This window comes from Rhopalosiphum maidis, chromosome 1, assembly GCF_003676215.2.
Source record: "Rhopalosiphum maidis isolate BTI-1 chromosome 1, ASM367621v3, whole genome shotgun sequence".
Classification (NCBI taxonomy): domain Eukaryota; kingdom Metazoa; phylum Arthropoda; class Insecta; order Hemiptera; family Aphididae; genus Rhopalosiphum; species Rhopalosiphum maidis.
Genome location: NC_040877.1, coordinates 22,054,654 through 22,079,085, shown reverse-complemented (window position 1 = coordinate 22,079,085; position 24,432 = coordinate 22,054,654). Strand labels below are relative to the sequence as shown.

At 26.3% G+C, this 24,432-nt stretch overlaps 1 protein-coding gene across 1 annotated transcript; it reads left to right on the top strand.

Moving 5' to 3' along the window:
• Positions 1 to 524: 524 nt before the first annotated feature.
• Positions 525 to 19,181, top strand: LOC113549335. The gene is made up of 4 exons (XM_026950587.1): positions 525 to 621; positions 2,087 to 2,363; positions 4,706 to 4,880; positions 18,462 to 19,181. The coding sequence occupies exons 1-4, from the start codon at positions 595 to 597 to the stop codon at positions 18,625 to 18,627; spliced, it is 645 nt and encodes a 214-aa protein (XP_026806388.1). The 5' UTR covers positions 525 to 594; the 3' UTR covers positions 18,628 to 19,181.
• Positions 19,182 to 24,432: the final 5,251 nt, after the last annotated feature.

Here is a 24,432-nt window from a genome sequence, read left to right as displayed (position 1 = left end):
AGTAATAATAATAATGGTAATACTTTATAGTAATTCGCGTAAGACACATTTCTCTGGATTTTGAAATACGAAAAAAAAAAACAAAACAGAATTTCATCCATTTCCAATTATATTATCCCTCCATGGCAATTTTTCACGCTGGTCACGTTAATACCGTGAAGCTGGTTTCGAAAGAAGAAAGTATAATATGCCTGCCGCTTGTGCCTGTACACTACTACTACGCATGTATTATATTATACCTCTAGATAGGTTTCCGCACATGTTAGGTATTGTAGCACTATAGCCACTATCAATTTCTTCGTGTGTACCTACTACCTAATAAACTATTACTAATAATATTACTACTATACTACTATTATACTACTACTACTACTACTACTACTACTACTACTACTACTATTACTACTACTACTACTACTACTACTACTACTACTACTATTACTATTATTACTGCCATTACTGCTACCATTAATACTATCATTTCTACTACCATTACTACTACGATTATTATCACTATACTGTTGCTGCTGTAACACGCATTGTCGCCGCGGAGTCAGAGTTCGTCGTCACTGCCCGCCGACACCAAGCGCTAAAATGTCCGATTCGTCTTCGATTACAATGGTAAGCGAAATTCATTGGTATCATTTTCGTTTCCGTATTTTCTGTAAATCGATCACATTTCTGTGATCAACAACGTCGATATTCTGTTTTTTTTTTTTTTTTTTAATTTAGTTTAGTTTTGGTAGTTATATATACACATTATACAATGTGTTTGTCGTCTATCATATTTTCTCTTAACAAATAAATTTTCACTCAAAAATAAAAATGCTTAATAAACTTCAGGGTACCTATAATATTAAATATATCGACAAGAAACGGTATCTATATATAAGTATAGATAGTCGGTATTTTAATTTACTCCGTAATTATGACTTATTATTTCTAAATAGACCTAAAAAATATATAAGTATGATTTAAACTTTTATTTTTATCACTCGAAACCATTCATTCATGTAGACCGCAGAGCTATAGTAACAACGATTATCCAATTCGTATAAACTTAACCTTTTTTACATAGTAACTTCGTCAGTATAAACACCATTAACTTTAATGTTAAGCCATACAAAGTAAACTTTCATTATGATAATTAATCTTTTTATTATTTCCATTAGTCGGGTCAACATAAAAAAAAGAAAAGAATACCTACCGCTGCACGCTGGTGTTTAAAAATTGATAAAACGTTTACGATCGTCGCTCATATTCAAAATAAAGTACCAACATTAAAAAAACTTTCTTTATAAAAGTTTTACGTACCTTAAACGCACCGAAGAGGAAAATGTGAAAGATGATCCAAAAGATAATTTAAAAAGTGTTGGAATACGAAAAAGTGTATGTTATATATATATATTTACAAACATAAACGATAATAGGTGTTTATAAAAAAAAAACAACATTTTGCTTTCGGTTCAGTAAGTTGACATGTTTTTTTTCATCACATTTATAGATTTGCTGATGGTTTTAAATCAGAATTTTCAGAGAGGTGAAGAAAAATCAAATAACACCGTTTTTATAATACACTTTTTTCAATTTATTAACTTTTCACAGTATGTACATCTTGTGGATTAGATAGTATTTGTGTAAGTGGTTAAAGTATTCCAATTTCCAAGTCATTGTGGTTTTGTATTCCTACGGACAAAACCCCTTATTCGTTACTGAAGTGTTTGTTACGTTTTTTCTGTTGCTAAAAATATATTTATTCATCATACCTACCGACGACAGTCAAATATTGAAAAAATATACAAGTACGTAATGTGCTCAGCAATATCTTTATATTTTTTCGAAATTTTGCTCGTGTAGAAGTTACTTTTACTATTATAATTATTTTAATTTAAAATTATGTCGTAGGCGTAACTACAATATCTTTAAAACGACATAATTTTAGATTTGAGAAAAGTTTTAAATCAATAACATATTTATATGAAATATAATTGTACCGCAAGATTTTAAAGCGAGAATTACATTTGAAAAAAAAATTCTAAATCCGCAACGTTGAAATAATAGTAAAATTCATATGATATTTTTTCAGCACCGCAAGTACGTCGACCCGTGGGACCTAGACTTGCGGGAGGTGTCTTGGAGGCACTCTAGTGATACAACAGACTGTTCGGCAGACCACCAAGTTGTATCACTCTCGTCAGCGGCCGGACCTGTGTCCACGCGATCTGATTTCGTGTACGTACCGGGTCTGCCGAAAAATAACAAGTCAGGCACTGGTAGAACAAGAGCTCGATCGGTAGCCCGGTACGATTGCTGCCAATGTTCACCGAGTTCATCGTCTATGGCCCTCATTCCACCCGATTCAAGTAAACACAATATCGTTATTACGAGTTTACTAAAGTAAGAGTATAGTGTAAAGTATAGACAATAGTGCACATTATTCGTGTATTTTTTTTTTTTTTTTTAATATATAAAGTTACATAAAATATTCTTTTTATTAACTTTTATTAACCTGGTGTTTATGATATGATACATTTTAGCGGTTCTTAAATTGTGACCCAATCGGGAAACCCTGAAACTCATAGAAAGGGATGAACAGTGCTATCAAGTAAAGTTTAGAAAGTTTTAATTGTGGTTCCGACAACTTGTTTATGTGAAAAAGCCTTTTCTGTTATTTTCTTTGTAATTGTTTATATTTAAAACAATATTAAAAACCACATAGAAAACATTGAAGCAGAACTAAAAATTCAAAGTTTTCGAGTACTTGAGTCCATTGTTCAAAAACTGATGTTAGGAGTAGAACACCAGCTTTCACATTTCGAGGAATAAAAATAAAATAAATAAAAATGGTAAATTTCCAAATAAAATAAAATAAATTAAAAATAATTATAAAACGATCATGTTTTCATATCTACCTTTTGTGATTTGAATTATTGGTTATAATAAGGTTTATTGCAAACAAATTGGTAAAAAAAAATCAAGGGGATAATCAAGGAATAATTAGGAGCTTTCATCAGGATTTGACGTACTACGCAATTTAAAAGTCTTAGAGCTTCTGTTCTATTTAATTGGTATATATATTGATAATAGGTAGCCAATTAGCCAAATTCGTGATAGTCTCTAACTATTTATAGATCCCTACTTAATATAAGTATTAAAAATCTTTAAGCATATTTTATCCAGGTTGATTTTTCAAAAACATATTCGCCTAATTTTTTTGTATAAGTTTTGTATTTATAAAATTCTAATTTTTAAAACATCTTAAATATCTACTATTATTTTATTATTTTTAAGGCCAAATTTCGAAGTATTATTTATATGATTTGCTACGGTGTTTAAGGAATGTCCTGATGCGAGTATATAAACGAACATGATAAAAAATTCATCATGTTCACTGACCATATTGTTGTTCAAGAATAGGGTAAATCCTGATTAGAGAGGGTAGTGTAACGGTATTAATGCTATATAATTTAATATATATTATACTATGTACCAGCAATAACAATATTTTTTTAATATTTATTATCGAGACCCATACGGCCATACATAGTCATGAGTTTAAGCTAAAATACATATTTCTATTATTTCGTTGTTATTTTTCGCTTAAAAAAATTTAAAATATGTGATCTGTTTTACTTTTTATTCATATCCAAAAAGAATACAATATTAGAGATAAGAAAAATATATAGGACATACGTAAACATTATAGACAAATAAAATACCATTTGGTAACCGTTTGTAATCGTACTATAGATTTGTGCATAATAATTATACAATCTAAAGATCTCAAATGTTTATATGATAGATAGCTTCTTACAATAAACGTTATTTCAGTCTGTTGCAGTGATAACAATAATAATCAATTAATACACAGGGTGATTTATCTAACATTTTTGAAATTTTTATATATACTTTATGATAATATTTGAGTTGAAAATTATCCACTAAATAATTTACAGATGAAAAAAGGTTTTGGTTTTAAAAACAGAAGTTTATATCTCCGTGTGACAATTCTAAATAGTACAAAAAAACTCAAAGATTTGAAAATATAGTCTTGGTTTACTTAAAATGTCCATAAGCCAAATTTTGAAAAACTTCAATGTTAAAAAAAAAAAGAGATGAGTAAAATATGCTTGCTAAATTACCTTGTATATCGAATTATTAACTCGATTTAATGCGATGGGTATTGACATCCAGAACATATGACCTGCAATCGCAATAACAGTAATGATATTGGAGACTTCTAGACACATTATTAAAAATTACCTACAGCATTTTTAATGCTTACAATTCGTCATTATTTGTCAAGTGTATGTCAGAAAAAAAAAATGCGTATCATAAGGTGGTGGCATGTATTCAAATATTCAGTACAGTTATAAATATTGAATAACATCGAATATGGGTTATTCTATATAGTATATTTGTAAAAAAATCCTCAATGAAAAACGAGAATAAAAAAAAACAAAAATAGATAAGAATTTTTTTTTTGAATACTCAAATCATCTATACTTTAATCATTTCATACTATTTTTAATCACACTTATTCTAATATTTACATAATCAGTATGGTTTATTTAAAAATAAATACAAAAAGTTTTGAGCGGATAATTCAAAGTATTGAAACTTTCTAACTTTGAGTCAAGTACTAGCATTTACTATGTACATAATTCATATTACGTTTCACATTGTCCCTTTGTGATTGTCTTAGACGAAAATCTATACGAGTATTGGGAAGCTGGTTGCAAACCACCACCGTACTGCAGGTACGCTGCGGTCGACCATCATTTCTACCCGATCGCTAGTGGATCTTCGAAACAACAATGCCGTCTTCTATACAACGTTTCTAGGCCGGAAGTCCGCCGGAACTCACGTTACGACAACGGGTAAGCTCACGAGAATTTATATTATTATTATTATTATTAATCTATAAACGTATATAATATATTATTATCTTGAAACAAGTACGCATATTTTCAGTTCCTGCATAACCACTGCTCATCCCGTTAAAGCTCACAAATTTATCGTCATTAATCATATTTTTTCTGCATAAAAACAACAACAATGTGTTTACACAAGTATTATTCAATGGGGTTAAATAAAAATCGGTAAAAATATTTAAGGTGTACTTACCTAGATTTTATTTCGATTTTGAGAAAGCTGCTAATGACACTATTATTAATTGAGTTATTATCAATTTCATTTGACACAAATATGTAATACTGATTAGAAAAGTCCAAAAACATAGAATTTTGTTTAAATAATATGATAATAATTATTATGAGTTTACTAATTGATTAAAATATATTTTTGGCTTAACATATTATGCCAAATGAACTAACAAACAAATGAGATATATATAGAAATTTAACGACAATAACTTTTAAATATAATGGCATTCAATTTACAGATTATTGATTTTTTTCTAGAAACATGTTTCTAAAGATCCAATTTTTTCTTCTAATTTAGTAACAGGGAAATCTTATAATTATTTAAATATAATCAATGGGTCTAAGATATTTCACTACATTAAATTGTACAGTTTTATTAAGTGCGCTTAAGTATCCATAAGGTAGTTGATTTTTTATTAAATTATCAAATACCTAATACGAAAATTAATAATATGATAATGATATTGTCAATGTTTACCAAAAGATCATTATGAATAAATTAGAATATTTAAAAAAAAACTTGAGTCGAATGAATGTATTTGTTTAACATTGATCTTGTTTTTTTTTTGTGCCTGACATCACCCTGAGCAACAATAAAAATACTTCAATCTTCAAGTGGTTTCTGAAAGTAAATTAGATCTAATTAGTACTTAAAATGGGGGAGGTAAAAAATATTTATTATCTACCTACTTTTAATAATATTTGAGTTAAACATAAAAAAAATTATCAACAAACAAGAATATTTTCCCAACACCAGTTTCGGTCAAAATCGATTTTGTTTTTATATTGTAATTTAAAAATAAATAACCTACGTACATACTTGAAATATTCACCAAATATTAACTTTTTTAGACAAAATATTCTTAAATATTTTACAAGTGATCAACACTTTAAACCTTTTTTGCTTATTTTCAAAATATGTTAATGATTATTTATAAGAATTTAGAGTTCAAATTTTGATCTAGTTTGAAATAAACATAAGAATATTTAAATTAACTTGTAGTTTAAAATGCATAATATTTTGAATTTTAATATCGAAGGTTTAAAAATTTAATAAAGATTCCTCGTACCTAAATAGTTTTCACTGCAACATAAAAATCTAAAAATAAGTATAAACAATTTTTCAAAGATATTTTTAATTAAAATGTTGATAAAATTGAATATTTAAACGAAGAATAACGAAGGTATCGTATATTGTAGTCATTCAAAATATGTTTTGCAAAGACTTGCTTTACGTTATTACATATACATACTAGTGTCTTATTAATTTTATACATCAAGATAAACTTTTTATACCACAAACCTGTTTATACTGTTTTATTGTACATCGATATTGACTTATAGACTAATAACACTCGACACTTACTATATATCAGAGCTACTTCAACGAGTTTTTATTGAAAATATAAATAATTTCTTTACTTAATAAATGCAATTCTTAAATAAAATAAAATAAACATAATTTGTAAAGTACTATAATAAATTTATGTTCACAGATATTTATTACAAAATGCATTGTGTAAAATATCACCTCAGCATATTTTTCCTTTTTTATTACATTCTACGAATTTGGACGATATTACGAATTCAATACAATGCAACCTCATATCTCTCTCCTCATCAATAATTTCCATTTAAGTAATTTTTACGAAAAATTAATAAAAACTAGTATTGTAATTTGAATAATTTGTTAGAAGGGTCGCAATTATTTTTAATAACAAATCCTAACCATGCCAAATTAGTGATACTCGACTGCTAGTTACTGCACTGTCAATAATCCTCTAGAGCCTAAACGGTAACTCTGGACGAATAAGAAGTATGCTTTAATAAAGCGAAAAGTTCAAAACGAATATAAAAAGGATCTAGATTCGCGTGCGTATAAATTAGGCCACCACTCGTTATTCCTCTTCAGCAACCCGTAAACGTCATTCCGGGTGGGTTTCAGGAAATAAATCCTAAATAAATCCTAAATATACATACATTCATGTAATATTATTATAATACAATTGTACATGTGCATGGCAAAGGACGCAGGATGATCTTTTTTTATGTCCTTTCCTTTTTTTATATAAGGTTTCGACGTTTATACACGTAATGCTTTCTAAAAGTTTATTGCAAAAACAGAAATATTGTAAAAGAAGTCATTAAAATATTTAATTTTTTTTTTTTTTTTTGATGCAAAGAAAATCAATTATGTTATTGATATTAATGTTTATTCTTAATAAATATGTGCCAAATACTCGTCCGCTGAGTACAAACAATAATAATGAATACATATACATATACATATACACAAACAACAATGTTAATAAAGACATCTGCCTAATGTTTCTATCAAAGAGTCGATACTTGATAAAGATCATTTCATCGAAATAATAATAGGCTCAAATCTGTAACGTTATTGATTGTTATATCTAGGAAAGAGCTATACATGTATATTATATACTTTATTGATATGCCTACACTACAAATTAAAACACTAAAGTCTTAAAAATGATATTATATATACCAGTTTTATAATAATTAATAGTATACACAATGCACATATTGTACATATTATAAATATTGCTATACCAAATTTGTTTAATGCAGTTATCATACCTATAAATCTTTTCTAAAAAAAACTAAAACAACAATACTAAGTTTTAAAATAAAAAATTGAAAACACGGACCTCCTACCGCATGTATAAATTTATTATCTACCTTTTATGTATATATTGTATCTTAAGTATTCCTTTGGGTTTTTCCAATGTGAAACTACTTTCTCGTCTTGCAATTTATGTTTTTAATTTATTACAATTTTCTTTAGAAACCGATCTTTGAATATTAAAATATTTTATTTTTTTATTCACATTGAAGTTCAAATTAGGACAAAATTATTTATTTAAATGAAGAATAACGAGTTTAATTATTTGTTATTTAAAAATATTATTCATGGATTAAAACTTGAAACTTTTAACTTTTACGTATATTATTATATTTTTTTCACACAATGCAATTTTTAAATGCAATATGCTTTTGGAAAATAATAATTCAAACTTCTATATTACTTATAGAAAAATAAATTATTTTAATACCAATATAATAAAATATAGGCTGACAGACCATCTTCTCTCAGAATCGTTTTTATTTTTGTAATGATTTCCTATTTAATTTAATTCAAATTTAAAACATACATTACAGTGATCTGATCGCTCTTCAGCGATGTGATACACTCGACACCTACTGCACAGCAGAGTGATTCCTAATTTTTTCCCCATTTTTATTATTGATTTTGATTTTTTCTTTACACGCGTCTTCTCGGGAAAGACTGCACTTGAGAGTCAGAACATTTAGTGACTTGTTTGACACGCTCTCGGGAATTTTCCGAAAATATGACGTAAGTCTCCGTACCCCGAATCCCCGCATCGCGTTTTTAGAACGTAATGCGTCTCTTCGTAGTACCTTAACGACAGGTGTCAGGTTGTTAAATCGTCAACACTACCCCGAGTATATATATATATTATTATGTGTAGACGCGGGTAAGGCACGTGCGTCGTCGTCGCGAATCTACATAATATATTATTATCATATCGAATAAGAATCCGATCGAATCACAAAAGCTACGAAGATGAATTTCGTCGACGCATGTGCATAATAATATTATATTATAATGCATTTTTTATTATTTTCCGTACCGCGGTGGTGCCGATACGCGTTATGTTTCGGGTATTATTATGTTTTGATCGATTATTGCGCATATACCATACCAGGAAGAGAATGCTTTATAATCGGCTTATAAAGTATTTTCGAGTTATATTTCTATTTCGAGTACCACCCTTCATAATTTATTATATAGGTAAACACATACGCACGTGTAGGCACGCAGGTACATCATGCACATAATATCGTACGCATAATTCATTGGGACATGTATTGGCTGATCCCGAACCTTCATCATTTTTATTGTACTCGGTGTTTTTTTCAAATAAAATACTTACTTGAAAATCGCATTTCTTAAAAAACATACACGCGCACTACGTACGTGTACCAAACAACGCTCTCCATTTCTATACAAACCCGTTTCGCACACTTATTTCATCATTGTATATATCCGTTTCGTGTCATACAATATGCGTCGTTTGTATTGCGAAATTTACACAAAACATTATATCATTTTACTATATTTTTTTTATGATGTTCAAGTGTTTGGTTTTTGCCACACGTTAAATACTATTTTTATCTTTTTTTCATAATTCTATGATTCTCATGATAAACGATTTAAAAAACTATAATTCGGTTCGACATCTATTATTTACATCATATTCAATATAATGTCATTAATTGTTTACTCGAGTTTTTGAGTAGGTTGTAAAATATAATATATATCATTGTTTGTTGAACAGTAGCTATTTTGAATTATTATCCGGTTAAACGTTAAACATAACATAAATTCTTTACGTTTTTTATTGTTGTTTTATTGATAGTGCTATTTTAAATACCATTTATAATGGTTTTATCCTTGCAAAACCGATATAGTTTTAATGCACTTCTGAATTTGATCTATGTGAAAATCAATTCGGCTGAAGCGTAACATAATGCTCAGGCCATTCATTAAAACAGTAGGTAATTCAACCATGATTAAATCGTTATTTTTCATGTACCTAATAACGTAGTATGGGATCAAATTTCTCCACGGAACCGTTTACAGTTCAAATTTTCAACATACGCTTAGTTATAGTACAGTTAATTTTTACGATATAAGTAGTATACACCGCAATATTATTTACCATGTATTGTATTATTCAATTTCTTTTGTCGTCTAGTGAAATCGATAATGACAAAAAAATCTAAATAAAATACTATTATGACTTTTACCGTCGTAACTGGTGATTTGTTATCTTAACTATCATTATATTGCACGGTAAAATCCATCAGTAGAATACTACACCAAACAAATCTCACAGAATAGAATTGTCGCACATATTATGACATAATAATATTATAATGCTTTGATGACGCATGTAGTTTGGTAATATTATTGGAATCGGGTACCAGGGAATAAGGTTATAATTTTACAACCTCTATTATGATATCGCCCCTGATCATTATAATGTAATTTTGACTGTGGTATATGAATTCAAAACCACATTCATTGTTTCGCGTGTATTGTGCAAATATTATTTTTTAGACGAACGTCAAAATATATTAATCGCAGACAAAACAAAAATGAAAGATACCTACAGTTTTTTTAATCTAAAAAATTATATTTAATGTTGTACAAAGTTATTCGTAATGCATGATGAAAAATAAAACATAAATGTAATTACTAATTACTTTTAGACTTTAGTTAAAATCGATTATTACAACTACGTGTATATATGTACCAGGGTTGTGCATTATTATATTATTTTATCTTGCTAAAAATAATTAAAATTTATTTTTATCTATCAATTTAAATAAAATAATTATCTAGATCATTTTTTATAACTAAATTTTTAATCTTATTTTTAAAACATTTTAATGGGGGGAATCGTTTGTTTTTTCAAAGTTATTGCCTATAAATAATTTATTTTACTATAATATTATTTTTTTAGTTCTTTTATGTAAATTTATTACCTGTGTTTCACTATAGTTATTTCATAATAAAATATTATTATTCATTAACCATATAATATACCGATGGGTATATCCGATGGAATCGTATTTAAAACATCCATTTATTTATTAGAAATTATAATGAAAGTATAAAATTGTTTTATGTAATCATTGTACTCGTATTATAGCATTATATTTAAAGTATAAAAACTATTTTACCAACGTAAGTGTTAAATTATTTGTTATTATCTAGATAAATTTAGTAATCTTTTATCTATTAAGTACATAAATATTTCAGTTTGGTCTATTACATTATCTAAATAAAATTTTAATAAACTATTTTACATCTGATAATTATCTTATACAATACATAGATGATGTTTTAATTATCTATGTACAACATTGCATTTGGGGGAACACATGAAATAGTTCATATTACATGATAGTTCGTAAAGCAAAATATTTGAATCCGATATAATCACAAAAGTAAAATGTCAAACTAGAAATGTTGGGGTCATGGGCGTGCGCACGGGTGTTGCAGAGTATGCTATAGCAACACCTGGGAGATGCAAATAGCAAATATAAATACAGTTTTCACTTAAAATTTTTGTTTTTTCTAACTAACTAGTTACTATTGTTAGACGTTAGTATTGACAGTATTGTTAGTAGTTACAAATTACAAAATACAATAACATTACAAATCAAATTTATTAATAAATTATTTTAAAATATTTTACAATAAGTTTGTGTTTATTTATTTAGAAAAAAAATATTAACTCATGAGTAGGTAAGTATATTTGGTATCTAATATCTATACCTATTCAATAGTGTTTTATAATATACTCATAATATACAGTATAATATTTTATCAATTACATTTTCATAAACTACATTTTTTATTTATCTTTACTAAATTACATAGAAATCAATTATTTAATGATTGAATATAGAAGCATCAAGCAGAACATTCATAACATTATGATCCATTTTTGTATCAATCATATACATTTTCAAGACCGAAGAAAAAGTCCAATTATTACAGTGTAAATGCTCTTTTCTTAAAGCTTAAACACATATAAATGAATAATTTTCAGCAACACCTACCAATAAGTCCCGCGCACGCCTATAGTGGGGGTAGAGCTTATAAGAAACCATAATTAGTGTAAATAAAAAAAATTATTATACAAAATGATCAAGTATAAAGACATATCAAACGGAGCTATTTCATAATAATTTATCTAGAATGAACATTAAAGTTCAATTATTTGGATACAAATTTACAAATAATTGTTTATGTATATTATTTTAATACTTGATTGAACTAAAAAAAGAACAAATTCATAATTAGATTCAATGCAAGCTACTGATACAGTGATACATAATTATAACAAATTTATTCGTTCACGTTCTTAAATAAATTTTTATCTTTATTTTAATTGCATAATCTGTATCTCCATTTATGACATTTCCTATATTTTTAAATACCTAATAAATATAAAAATGTGATTCTTAATAATTCATCGGATATAGTAAATACATTTCACAAAACAACAAATATGACACATACAAGTGTTTATTATTAGTTATAAAAAGATAATTTTGAAGAAAAAACTAACAAACACTTAGTATAGTATAGTATATTATTATTTTAATACGTAAAATAAAATAAAAATATCACCTTTATAAATTCCAATGTTTGAATATTTTATTCGTATTCTACGTTTTAATAAAATACAACGTAATTTACAACGAAAAAAAAAAACAAAAAAATAATTATAAATATATAACTTAAAAAGAAACTAATATAAGTGGGATATACAAATAATTTGATTTTCCTTCGAAGTACTTTGATTGTCGTGGAAAAATTGAAATAGCTTGCAAAAAAAAAACACAAACAAACTTGTACTGTGAAAATTAAAATAGTACTATATATACACCGAATTCAATTTATTTTTAATTAGATAAGGTGTAATTCATGTCAGAATGAGAAACATTTCATTATCGATTGGAAGTAATCATTAAAAAAAAACTGCAGACACGGGCGTACTTATATATATATATATATAGTAATTGGACCGCATCCAATTTCTTAACCGAGTCATGGCTACTATTCCCTTTCCCCGTGAATCTCTGATAAGATCCCGTATTGGGTATTTCTATTCAAATAAGATAAAATGTTTATACATACCTAGCTATTGCGGTTTTATTAAACTTAATCGGTTTTAAAACGATATTTTTTTTTAAAATATTTTTATCGTCAAATATATTTATTAAGTTCAGTTAACTATTTTTTATATATATATACTAGTATATACGAGCCTGGTGTTAAACGACCATTTGTTTCAACAATTACAAAATTACTAAATGCATAACTTATATAATATAACACATTAGAAGAATAAAAAAATAATTACAGTAAATATAATTACTATAATTACTACTAATAATAAACATAAAATATATTAATATTATAAAGAAAATTAATTAAATATTAAAACAATTTAGTAATTAATTTCAAAAATGGGCATAGTAATAATATCTAGTGCTGAATTAATAGTTATATAATAAACAATTAAGAAGCAGGAATGATGACATAAATATATAATATATTTGTATAATGTATAATAATATAAATGTAAGTAGGATTAATAAATAGCTTATTAGTTAATATTATAATATAATATTTATTTACATGATACGTCTACATTTAAATATAATAAGTTTGAATAAAATTATATGATATCATTGATATCTTAATTTAAAAATACACAGTCTACAGAGTCATGATAGTATAATAATATAAAGATATACAATATATTTAAATAATGTAAAAATAATTTTAGACCCATAAAAATTTGGAAACTGATTAATTAGTAACACGATGAGGTGCTGGCCTTAACAATTGTTCCAAAAATATGCGAAGTACCAATTAGTATAATAACTATAATAAGCACAATAGTTGAGCATTTTGTTAAGTACAACCTTTGGTTTTTCAACCAAACGTTAACAAGCTACACTTTTATGTAAGTATATCATTCAAAATAATATGTAAATATAACAAATAAAATAATAATTTAGTTCTCGTTCGCGGATATACATATATATTATATTAAGTTATTAATGCTGTTTTTGTGAAATCTGTGAAAAAAATAACAATGAAAAAATAAACAATAACATTGAGTACCTATCTACATCGAGAAGCTCCTACAATATATTAATATTTTATACTATAACATCGTGGTTGTTTAGAATTTGACAACAAAAAATCAAATGTTTAATCGAAAAAAGCTACAACAACGAATTATAATAATATAATATATTAATATTTTAGTTATTATCAAACATTAAGGCATTCGTCGTTGTACGACGATACATATATTAATTAGTAATAGTTACATTATCTAAAATTTTTAATTACATGAACATTTTCAATGGTTTTCATTTTTTTCAATACTCTTATACTGTTCCATATTGCCTTTATTACAAACTTTTCACTTTTGGCTACACATAATATACTTTTATTACGTACTTTTTTTTATACTATTTTATACTCTGTTATAAACTACACAATAATTTTTCGATTTTTGTAATGTTATTCATATTATTATACAAAGGCAGTGTATTATCATGTTGTATATAAATGTATTATAATAGATTTATTTTTGAAAAATTGAAATACTTTCTTTGATGTACTCGTATAAACTAACATATTTACCCAACTAAATGATATGTACAATATAGTGATTTGTACACTTGGTACGACAAGTTATACGATAATTACCGTACGGTAATCGCGTACGGTACAAAACAAACATGCGTCATACAACGGTTTTAAAATATTATATAATTCCTATGTTATAGATAATGATCAATTTCTTTTTTTAATTTACGGAAATAATAGTTGTAGACTGCACATCATTCTATTACATCGTTCAATCAAATATACACGAGCTCAACTATGGGGTAGTACAATATATACCATTATACTTATTCTATACACTTATTCATTAAATTGTATAGACGAAACTGTATAAGTTTAAGCTGTGTTAAGTCTTATTAAATAATTTCCAAGAATGTAACGTGCGCAATTTAATTTGAACGCTCTAAAAAAGTGTACAGCCACCGTTGTACAAGCATTACGCATCGGTGGATTTTAATTATGCTTCGATAGGAAAATACTGTTGCCACAATAAACGTCGTTAAGTCATATTAATCGTTTTAATATTGTACGTATTAATCATATCATGTATAATGTATATCTGTATTGTATGAACTAGTGAACGCTGCACAACTCTATATTTGGAAAACCTAAACAGTTTTCATTCGGCTAAATTAAATCGTCACGTGTACCTGTAGCGTGAACTTATACGCGTGTTCGTACGCATGTGCATCCTAAAATATATACTATTAACGATTATGTAATAAATATTTTACTCGTATCAAAGTCGTAGGCCTTAGGGATCGTAAAAAAAATACCTACGCAATTTTATACTTGAACCTATATTTTATTATACTAGATAATTCGCAAGAATGCTCATCCCATATTTTTTTCTTAAGCAAAAAAACCTATTAAAATTCTCATTTTTAGAATTTTTAAGTGTTCTTAAATACCATATTATACTCATATCATTGAGATATTTCGATACAAACATCTGTTTTTCTATAATAACCTTAAATTTTCTTTTTTACTGTAAATTATGGATAATTATTTTAAAAATTTGGATGAACATTATACAAAATTCCAACGAGTATTTTTTCACGTATTAAAATGTTTAAACTAAAGGTCCTTAAAAATAGTTTTCCAAAAACATAAAATAGATGTAATATTAGATCTAGTATTCATTAAATTTTTTTATTTACAATCTACCTACATATAATATGCAATATCTAATAAGCAATACAATTTTTGTTCAGGCAGGTATTGATTTGAAAAATTGTATACTTTTAATGTTTGAGTTTTTAGATGATCACCAAACCTAGATATCATAATAAAAGGCTAAAAGAAGGATGAGTAGTTTGTACGTAAATATTTTTTTACAATTATAGTTTGGTTTTTAATAGGGAATGCAAATGATTGTGTTTATTATTTAAAGATTTTATTTGTACGTAATTTCCTCATATGAGCCATCTGCAGTCTAAATACATCCCAAGATATTTTACGTATTGTTCAATTGGTATTTTTCTGTTGTTAATATAGGCCGGAAGGGGCAGTCCATGAGGGCGTAATGTAAAGGTTATGTGGGAGGATTTCGACCAATAATTTATTTATTATACTAAGACCGTTTTACAAATTATAAAAGTTTTATAATTTATCCTCATAAATGGGATTCTCGTTTTAAAAACAGAAGTCTTTACCTCCACAGGACACTTCTTAAGTAGTATAAAAAATCTCTAGAACTTGAAAATCAAGTTTATGCTTTATGAATTACTCTATAAATTATATTATATTTTATTATTTGTATACGTGTACACAAACATTTCAACTAAAATCTATTCACGATTTATAATTAATATTACAAAGTTAATAAAATTCCATGTAGTACATAAAATATATTAATTTGTCTATGTGAGTAGATACTACACCTGCCATTATAAGGGTTTGACTAAAAGGATGTTCATTGCAATATATTTCGAGATTACCAAATTACAGAATATGTTTGAGTAACTCTATATTGAAAGTGCTGCCCGCAAACAATAATAAATTCACTTCACACTTTTATTGAATCCTACTCGACCGTTATATATAATAGTAATAATAGTGTTATTATTATTTATACTTCCAGCAGATTTCACTTACGGTGGTCTAGCGTATTATAGTGTTAAGTGTTCACTATGAGTTATTGCTAAGATCGCTTTATTTCACACCCAAAACGACCCAAAACTACTCGTGTGTGGAAAAATTCAAAAATATATATATTTGTTCATTTGCATACTTCAACATTATTTGTGGGCTAGGGTTTTATCGATTATGCCAGCTATCGATTCCGCTGAACATTTGTGTATGTTGATTCCGCCAGCTATCAATATACCACTGCACATTTGTATATGTTTATTCTATCGGCTTATTATAAAATATAATGCATAAACAAAATAATATTACTCAAATACCCATAATATTTTTTTATAAAATATATATATGTCACAGTTAGAGAGTATTCGACCACGTTATTTTGTTATAAATATATTAAAAATATCAGTTTAATTGTTTAATAACGCAATAATATATGAGTCGATGTAACCTATATAAAGTTTGGCGCAATCGATAAATTTCTTACAGATAAAAGAATACTTTCGTAGAAAAAATGATAAATGATGTTTTTTTGTTACTATTTATTATTTAAGCGTTGTATAAAAACACTGGTATAGCTATTATAGAATTTTTGTAATTATATACTACATTGTGCAGTTATTTTTTTATGTAAGTTAGATGAACCACTTGTATATACAGTAAAATATTTAAGAAAAATAACAAACATTCGAAAAAAATCAAGATCAACCAATGTAATGATAGTATTATACTTATCGTTATGGTCTGACAAATATTGCAGCCGTTGATGATATTAACTAACCGTTGTTTCCTGATAATCATCCATGTAGAAATCCGATATTATATGTGTATGTATTCAAGTGCGTGCGTGTGTGTGTATGTGTGTGTGAATGAAAGTTTGTAAAACCTTTTTGAAATACAATTTTTATTAAAAGTATTTCAACTGTAAAACCATTCTACCGTTCTACCAGAAGTTTGAAAAAGCTATCGAAAACTTTTTACATTACACACGTTAAACATTATTACGATTATATTCTAATGTTATATACGTATAATTTCAATGAAATTATTAAAAACTTCCTGTAGAATTTTATTGATTCTTATGAGATTAAATTGGAATGCCTGTACCAAAATAATGATCATAAAAAACGGTTTTTCTTTCTTTTTTTTAATATAGTGTAGGTATTTTACCAAGTTATTTCTTATAACTAGGGAAAAAGTGGTATTTAAACAAAACTTTAACAATGAAATTAATATAATATAAATGAATAAATATATAATAATTCATATATCATATACCTACTCAATTGGTTGTTAATAATATAGATATTATATAATATAATAATCAATATTTTAATACATTTGAGAATTGAGTATTAAAGTGAATATAATTTTCATTTAAGCGTAGGTACACATCTTATAAATATAGTTTCAAAAAATTTTATATTAAAATTTAATATTTTAGCAAATACTGTTGCTATAGATTAAGATTTTCCAACATAAAAAATGTTGTGTAACTATGTATATATGACACGAAGTATTTTTTTTCCGTATTTGAACTTTGAACGACAATGACTATTGATTTTGTACATAATGAATAATGCAGTATGGAAAAATATACTCATTATACAAAACTTTATAACGGTAGAACTATTTTTTAAAATCTTATAAGAGCTGAGTAATGGGTTTTATTGAAAATAAAATAACATTAACTTCTAGAAAAATGGATTTAACTTAACTATTTTTTTGAATAGCAATGGTTTTAATATAATTTAAAAACGTATTAGGTACGTTTTATTGTTTTGTATTTTATAGTTTACAAGAATAAAATACTATTGGTTTATTATTGTCAAAGTATACATCTATAGTACACTATTTACATTCTACAGTTGAAATTATGTTTGCCACTATATTGACAACGCAATTAATTTGTATTATTAATATGTTTTCAGAGACATGGAGTCTGTACTGTGTCGAGCTTACATGGCCAATAGTGGAGAATATAATTCAGCTGAAAACGTGGTAACTAGTCAATTCCGCTACAACACTCTTGGTCATATGAAAATTGATTATTCTTCCAACTGGAACAATTTGGATAAATACATATGTCAAGTTTAGGATATCGATAATTACGACTTACAGACTATACACATCATACATACATCTATACAGAAATGTTAAAATAATTGGAGTATCAGTTATCTGTAGTTATCTGCAATTATCGATACAGTATAATGCGTAAATGGACGTGGGCTAGTGCATTATATTTTTAAGTTTTAATTATAAGTATGATGCATTTAAATTACTTTATAATGTATTCTATAAGTCGTAGCATAGGTTACAGATGTATACTATAATCTATAGTCAATATAATAATCATTAGGTACAGCTGCCGCGAGCGTGTCCGTAAACTAAATACCTACCTATTTAAAATAATATAAAAATAATAAAACGTAATATTATATATTAATTTATAGTAAATACCTAATGTTTATTTTATTTTATCGCAGCCGGTAGGTAGTTCTGTGATTATTTTCTAATTTAAAAATTCCCGGTAATGACATCTAAATTATACCATCGTTTTTAATTAGTAAACCCTCGTGAGATATTGCAGTAGGTATTATATATGTATATTTGTCTGCTCTTTGATCCAAGCAAAAAAATATATGTATTCCGCAATATATTGAAATAAGGGAAAACAATAAAATACGTAGCACTTTTAATATACCTAACGAATACCTATTTAAACAAATACAAATTACCTACACAGAAAAACAATCAATAAATATATTTAATGTGAAAACAATTTAAAATTTTCAAACGTTAGCTTTAATATGGTTAATTAATAAAACCTATAACAATAAACTACAAGTCTATTATGGAACAAGTGACGATATTTTTTTTTTTGTAATATTGTTATTTAGAAAGAGCCACTGCAACTATTGGCTACCACAAAATATGTACAAATTATAAAGTTAACATAATTATACTAATAATATTGAAATACGGTAAATCGGTAAGATAAACATTTGAAAGTAACGTCTTAGGTTATAGTAAACTAATAGAAGATAAATATAATTATGAAAATACAAATCCAATAGTTATTGATATTTACGTTTACTTTGAATAATTATTCATGATGAAAAACTAAAATTGAAATATTTAAATAATTGTTTAAGTGTAAAGTATAAAATAACAAATAACTATGTTGAAGCAAACTGACAGTTACATATTATATTTAATAATTTCATCAGAAATAACTCAATATTACTAAAATAAACAAATAAATTAAATTAAAAGTTAGTGTTAACGAGGTCAAATACCAATATTTATAAACAAGAAATAGAAACAAAAATCAAAATAACAAAAATATTAATATAATTTAACTAAATCTTGTGTTTTCAACAAAATTGTTATACGATAGTCGTATTATTATTACAAAACTATTTAAGATCTACTTTAGGCTATTATTTGAGTAATTAATTTTTTTTTTTATCAGCATACAAAATTAAAAAGCGAATTATAAACTTTATTATTATCAAAACATCTAAAATATAGGTATCGTAGAATTTATATTTTGGTATTCTAACTTATATCATTTAAAATAAGTTTTATTAGTACATACAACCTTCGTGTTAAATCATGTAAATAAGTATAATATTTTGAGACTGGAATATTATAATAATAAATAATATTTAAAATATAATATTTTTTACATTTTAATAAATATTTATAAATAATTTATATCAATTATTGTTATGTCATAAACCTATACTAACGCTCAACGAACATTCACACATTTATGCGTATCCAATTCCATATTATTATAGAAAAGTAATATTAATAATGTGTACGTATAAGGGAAGTTAAAATTCCTAATACACTATTGAATTTCACTAAGTAAACTTAATTAGATGGCAGATGAAATGTAATCATAGCTATTTTAGAAAACCGTTTATCAGAACTGAATTAAATAACTACAAAGAATAATAATTGGTAAGTAAATTTAATTTAATTTGGCTATTCAAGCATACGGCTTAGTATTGAATATTGCAGATGTTATGTGTATTATTTTACATTAATAAATTGGAGATCTTGTGAACTTTGAACTTGAAATTTTTATTACATTTTTTATTTCAATCTCATTACTTTGGTATGTAAAGTAGTACTAAACAGTACCGACAAATAATCATATTTTATATTATGACATAAGATTCAGCGGTATTTTATATTTACTGTAAAAGATGCATTTTCATTATTCTTTTGTCTTTGTAAATTTTCACTCACTCCCTTATAGAATATACCACCCCCTAAGTATAGTTCTTCGTTTCCATGATAAAAATCATTCCACGTTTGTATCACGAATTCTATTTGTCCCTTTTTCATTTACTATTCATATACCTCTATTCTACTATATATGATGCTCAAAATGCTATGTCAGTAAATTGATTTATGCTTGTTTTAAATTGATTTTCACATTGGTTATGAAATTAAAATCAATTGGATATCAACTGGTATTGTAATAATAAACTAACCTATTGGAAAATATGTTATTTTAATGATATATCAAATATATTTTTTAATTTTATTTATTGAAAAAACTTTGTAACTACTCTATTACATTACAATATATAAACATATTTATAATCAAATTAAAGTATTAATTAAACAAAATGTTATTATAAATATAATATATTTGTTGAATTAAACAAGTCAACTTTTAATGTTGATATTCAAAACATTTTAAATCGACGTTTACAACAATTTTTGTTTTAATAGGTTGCAACTCAGTAAGAAAATTAAACAAGAAAATTAAATTTAAAAAAATATGCATATTATATTTATAAATCCGAAACAGACATAGGTTTTCATAAATTTCACATATTATTTACCGATAACCTATATTATTATTTGATCAAATGCGAAATCGAACTGCAAAATGTTTATCGTACTGAAAAATCAATGTACATTGTTTATGTAATTTATCAAAATATGTTATTATATTCAACTTATGAATGTTCAAAACTTTAAAATAGTACCTATATTTTATTTAGCAAATGTCTGAAATAATTTGTAATAATATGTAAACTTTAACGTTTAAAAATTCCATACATTCAAATAAAATATTCCATTCAAAGAACAAAACATCAGTGTTATACCATTGTAATCAATTATTGATTAATTTAATTTCAAAAATAATAATTTGATTATTTTTTTTTAAATGCATAAAATTATGTTACATCCAACCATTATAAATATAATTTTACATGCCTGTATCACCATCATAAATGAATTAATTTCATCTAAACGACAATGTTATTTTTATTAATGTATTCAATTTTAGATGATGTATACATTTTAAGGTAACAACAGAAGCCCATAAATTTTGTACAATAAAATGAATCGATGATTTAAATGTTTAATACTCCCGTATGGCCGTATATATATAAATAATTTATTGTGTGTATGGGTATACTTATTGTAATCATTTTAACAAAAAGTACAGTTCTATCTAACTTACTTTTAATCAACAAAATGTTTGTATAATCACGTAATATACTCATTATACTGCATAAATTGTGACCATAAAGTTCGTAAACCCTAAATTTGTTATTAAAATGGAATATGCGTCAAAATAGCGAAATATATCAATATATTATATTCAACGATTAAATATAACATAATTATATGATAATACTTCAGCAAACATTAAAATAAATGTCCCACACCGTCATCACAGTCATGCATACACAAATGTTTTATTTGGAGTGAGGAAATCAGTGGACAAACTTAAACAAAATTTAAAAATAGGCATTTTAAGGGTCATTAGTATAGTCCAAATATAAATTCCTTAAAAAGTAAAAACTAACGAAAATGCTCTAAAAACAGTCCAAAAATATCTTTAAACCCCAATAATTAACTAAAAATGTTTTTATATTTTTATTACAAAAAATCGATTTAATAAATCATATTATTTAAAAAAGATTAATAATTTTAAGATTAATAAATAAAAAACTCATAAAATATGTACGTTTATACTCCGATAGATTGTATTTGTACAAAAAAACTCGTATATTGTTGCTATACTTAACATAAATTTATAACTTATTTGTGAAATATGTATGATCTTTAATAAAATAACTAAATTTGTTATTATAATATTATATTTTTATTCACATTGTGTGTACAGAAAATGTAAAAATAATGTCAAACATTTAAATTGTATTTTTTATGTTACCATTTAGACCAAAATATTGTTTAAATTTGATTGATAGTATCTGTACTTTTTTTTACTTTCCTATTAGACGTATTAAAAAAAAAAACTTTGGATAGGATGTTTCCCCTACATTATCGCGTGTATAATATATGTGATCGAGTGATTCCAACTACAAAATTTTAACACGGACAATTTATATAAAATCGACATGTCCACGTGAGTCTTATACATGAAACGTCTATGAACAATTGAACCTAGTCAAATCTAACGTAGTTGTTTTTTCAATCTTAATACAGATACCGTGGTGTAACACAATATATTCCAAGATAAATTCGACATTCACTATATAGATTAAAAATATACGTATATATTATATTATAAAGACCGCAATTAACAACCAAATAGCGATCGATTGTAGTTTAAACCGAAATCGCGGATTTCGTTCGCGTTGAAACCATATATGTACCGCCTGCGGCAACACAAAAGTTCGTTGTCTTGTTCGTTGCGTGTTATCTCAAATGGATTACAGACTACAGTCGCTAAGTTCCTATAGCCACTTGTCCGCGGGTCTGCGGCGGTGGTTTTGCACCGGCTTTACACGCACGCCATGCATATACATACCCCGAGGGTGTCCGAATACTAAACTGTAAGTAAAATACATCGTAGTTTTGTACGGACGACTGTACAAAACTGTTGCCGATCGAACAATACGGCGATATACGACCGCGTGTCAAGTCCAACACGTATAAAACGCAACATTAAATGTCTGTATATACGAGTACTTCAAGTACCTTCTCGACATAATACGAGTATGGGCACCACGCGAGAAAACTTTACACGAAACGAATGTCGAACTAAAACGTTTTCCAAATAGGTTTCGATGATTGTAGCAGGAATTATCGGTACCCGAGGGTTCTTAGTCACGATGTCTATTGTATAATAATACAGTACGTGACCTATTCCATTACATACATCGTTCGTCCCGTCAAGATGCAGCGATGAGTACCTTTTTCTAAATTTTGCAACGAAATGTAATCTTACGTGCATTTTATTTTATGTACGTTCGGTGTTCTTTGTGTATAACTTTTTATTCGATCAACGTGAAAAGTTACGGAAATTACGCCATTTTAAAGATAACAGTTTGAATAATATATAGTGAAAACACTAAAAACTCAATTTCGAAAAATAAAATGTCACTTGGTAGCTTTTGGTTTAACGCTTCACTGTATAATAAACTATTATAATACCGTATAATATAACGATGTCATCGGCGACATTGCGTGGCAATAGTATCGAATGAAAACGGGAGATATATGTGAACTCCATCATCCCGTTAGTAGATAATTTAAACAACAAAATAATTACTTAAAAATAGCTTGAAACGCAATGTTCACTGCATTCGATTAAGACGATAATATTGTTACCGTAGTCACACGTGTAGTACATATACAACATTTTTCTTTTTAAAAATTGCACCGTCGAACAGTAACTACAGCCTTTATAAATATAAATTAGATTGGAAGTATCATAATTTAATACTTTTCCAATCCAGCAACGTATTTGTACCGGGCAATAAAAAAAAAAAAAAAACAAAAAATCAATTAAACATTTTATCTGCAATAAACTATTTGATATAATATGTTCTAGTGTTTTCGTCATGTTGATGTGTAATTACTCATATAATAATACTACCTGACCTAACCTAA

Bases quoted from the DNA above. Each gene is read 5' to 3' on its own strand.
- LOC113549335 (XM_026950587.1), top strand. From the start codon at position 595: ATGTCCGATTCGTCTTCGATTACAATG. The intron at 2,364-4,705 runs GTAAACACAATA...TGATTGTCTTAG, and splicing joins CCTCATTCCACCCGATTCAA to ACGAAAATCTATACGAGTAT. The intron at 4,881-18,461 runs GTAAGCTCACGA...ATATGTTTTCAG, and splicing joins AACTCACGTTACGACAACGG to AGACATGGAGTCTGTACTGT.